At 34.3% G+C, this 2,095-nt stretch overlaps 1 protein-coding gene across 1 annotated transcript; it reads left to right on the top strand.

Moving 5' to 3' along the window:
* Nucleotides 1-21: 21 nt before the first annotated feature.
* LOC107835067 (Down syndrome cell adhesion molecule homolog) lies at nucleotides 22-2,095 on the top strand (the record flags this gene model as incomplete). Its single annotated transcript, XM_016667244.1, has 3 exons — nucleotides 22-471; nucleotides 583-831; nucleotides 1,866-2,095. Coding segments are annotated over exons 1-3 (861 nt in total), but the record flags the coding sequence as incomplete, so codon positions are not given.

The following is a 2,095-nucleotide window of genomic DNA, read 5'->3' as shown; positions in this document are numbered from 1 at the left end:
TGAGATTTTGCTTGCATGAATCAAATGTCTAGAGTGTGATCATTGTTATATACTTTTAGAATATCATTTATTTCATAATTATCATAAGCATGATGATAGAACAGACCTGTCAGTTTTTGCTAAGGATTCATTATTTGTGTTTGGTTCTAGTGGCTCCAGATTTTATTCTGAATATTTATTTGTTTTTATGTTTTGCATCAACAGCTGATCAACCCAAAGCCACAATAACACCAGCAATAACATCCCTGCCAGTAGGGGGCAGTGTGACACTGACCTGCTCAGTGAAGGGCTCTGCTGGCTGGAAGATTGACTGGTTCAAGAAGTCAGTGTATAATAGAGATCAGTCCATCAGAATCAATGAACCAGGTTCAGTCCTCAGTGTCACACAGGGCGGTGTGTACAAATGCAGAGGAGGAAGAGGAGATCCAGTTTTCTACACTGAATACAGCAATGAAGTCGACATTAAAACTGGTGAGTTTAATCATTTTAGTCATGATATGATCATCATCAATATAGCAGGAAAAGTTTTCCTGCTAATTATTATTATTACATTTCTAACCAGATATTTATTTATGTGAACAGTTTCCATTAAACCCAGTGTGACCCTGAAACACAGCTGGTCTGAGATATTCAGAGGAGAGACGGTCACTCTGAGATGTGAGATCAGAGGAGGAGGAACTGAGTGGACGTATGAATGGAGTCCAGTCAGGTTAAATTATTCTCCAACATCCAGTGAATACAAGATCAACAAAGCTCACAGTGGTACATTCAGCTGCAGAGGAAAAGGAAACCATCAGTTCACACAATGGACTCACTACTCATTAACTGTTGGTAAGTAGATCATCTATTATAGACATGAAGTTATTATTTACAATGTTCCATCAAGTTGCACTTAAAAAGGTCACTTTTCCTAATTTGTTGCCCAAATATTTTAGTTTAGTTTTTCAAACATAAAAACTAAAACTCAATGTTTCCTTTTGCTTCAAATCATTGATCAACTTCTAAGAAAAACTAAAATCATTTTTGCTCCAATCAGCTGCAAATGTGCAGATTTTCTCAGTAAAACAATGTTATAAAATTTAAATTTCAATTCTGTGATATTTAATCCAACTTTTTATGTCACTGATTATCTAATTATCTCTAAGACTTTTAAACCAGCCAGACTTTCTTTTACCCTTTTTATTACCATCCTGACAGATGGAGACTAGATTTCATACAATTATGTTGAATAAAATCCTGATGCTGAAAGATAAAGATTTCTTGAAAGAGAAAGAGGAACAATGACCCATTACACAATGTGTGTTTTATGTTTTTGACAGTTCTATAGCAATAAAATAAATCCAGGTCACATTTTGTGTAATTCTGGATTTAAGATGAAAAAGATAAAGAGTAAGTAGTAGTTTTAATAAATAAATACAATAATTTTTATTTGATACAACATGATTTGATTCAATCACAATCAGATTATTATGATTTCTGTGGTTTTTTTAATTAAATATGTAAATCCATAAAGATCACATGCGCTGTTAGTTAAAAACATTTGACAGAATTAATCAGTGAATTGTTGAAAATCGACATTTATGCAAAAGTTAAGAAATGTGTCCCATCTGTTCTTTAGACTCATTTCTGTCAAATATTAAAACCATTAAGGTTTAAGGTCTGATTTGAGGGAATAAAATGCTTACTTTGTTGGAATTAACTTGCTTCAAAAAATATTATGCAGTGGATATGAATTGGACTTGATATCCACTGTCAGTTTATAAGTGATATTTTTTAAGTGGTGCTGTATAAATGAACCAAACTAAATTACATTGAAACAAGTCAAATAGTGATTATTTAGTTCTATTTGTCTTTTTCTCAATCAGCAGCAAATAAACCCAGAGCCTCACTGACAGTGAAGGACACAATCATACCAGTAGGGGGCAGTGTAGCACTGACCTGCTCTGTGGACATCGGTGAAGGCTGGAAGATTTACTGGTACAGAAATTCATATCGTACAGCTCAGAACATAATAAACAATAAACCAGATGGATTCCTCAGCGTTTCAGAGGGAGGTGTTTACAGCTGCAGAGGAGGAAGAGGAGGAAGAGGAGGA

Source organism: Poecilia formosa, unplaced genomic scaffold, assembly GCF_000485575.1.
Source record: "Poecilia formosa unplaced genomic scaffold, Poecilia_formosa-5.1.2 Scaffold971, whole genome shotgun sequence".
In the NCBI taxonomy this organism is placed as follows: domain Eukaryota; kingdom Metazoa; phylum Chordata; class Actinopteri; order Cyprinodontiformes; family Poeciliidae; genus Poecilia; species Poecilia formosa.
This window is presented reverse-complemented; position numbering and strand designations above follow the sequence as displayed.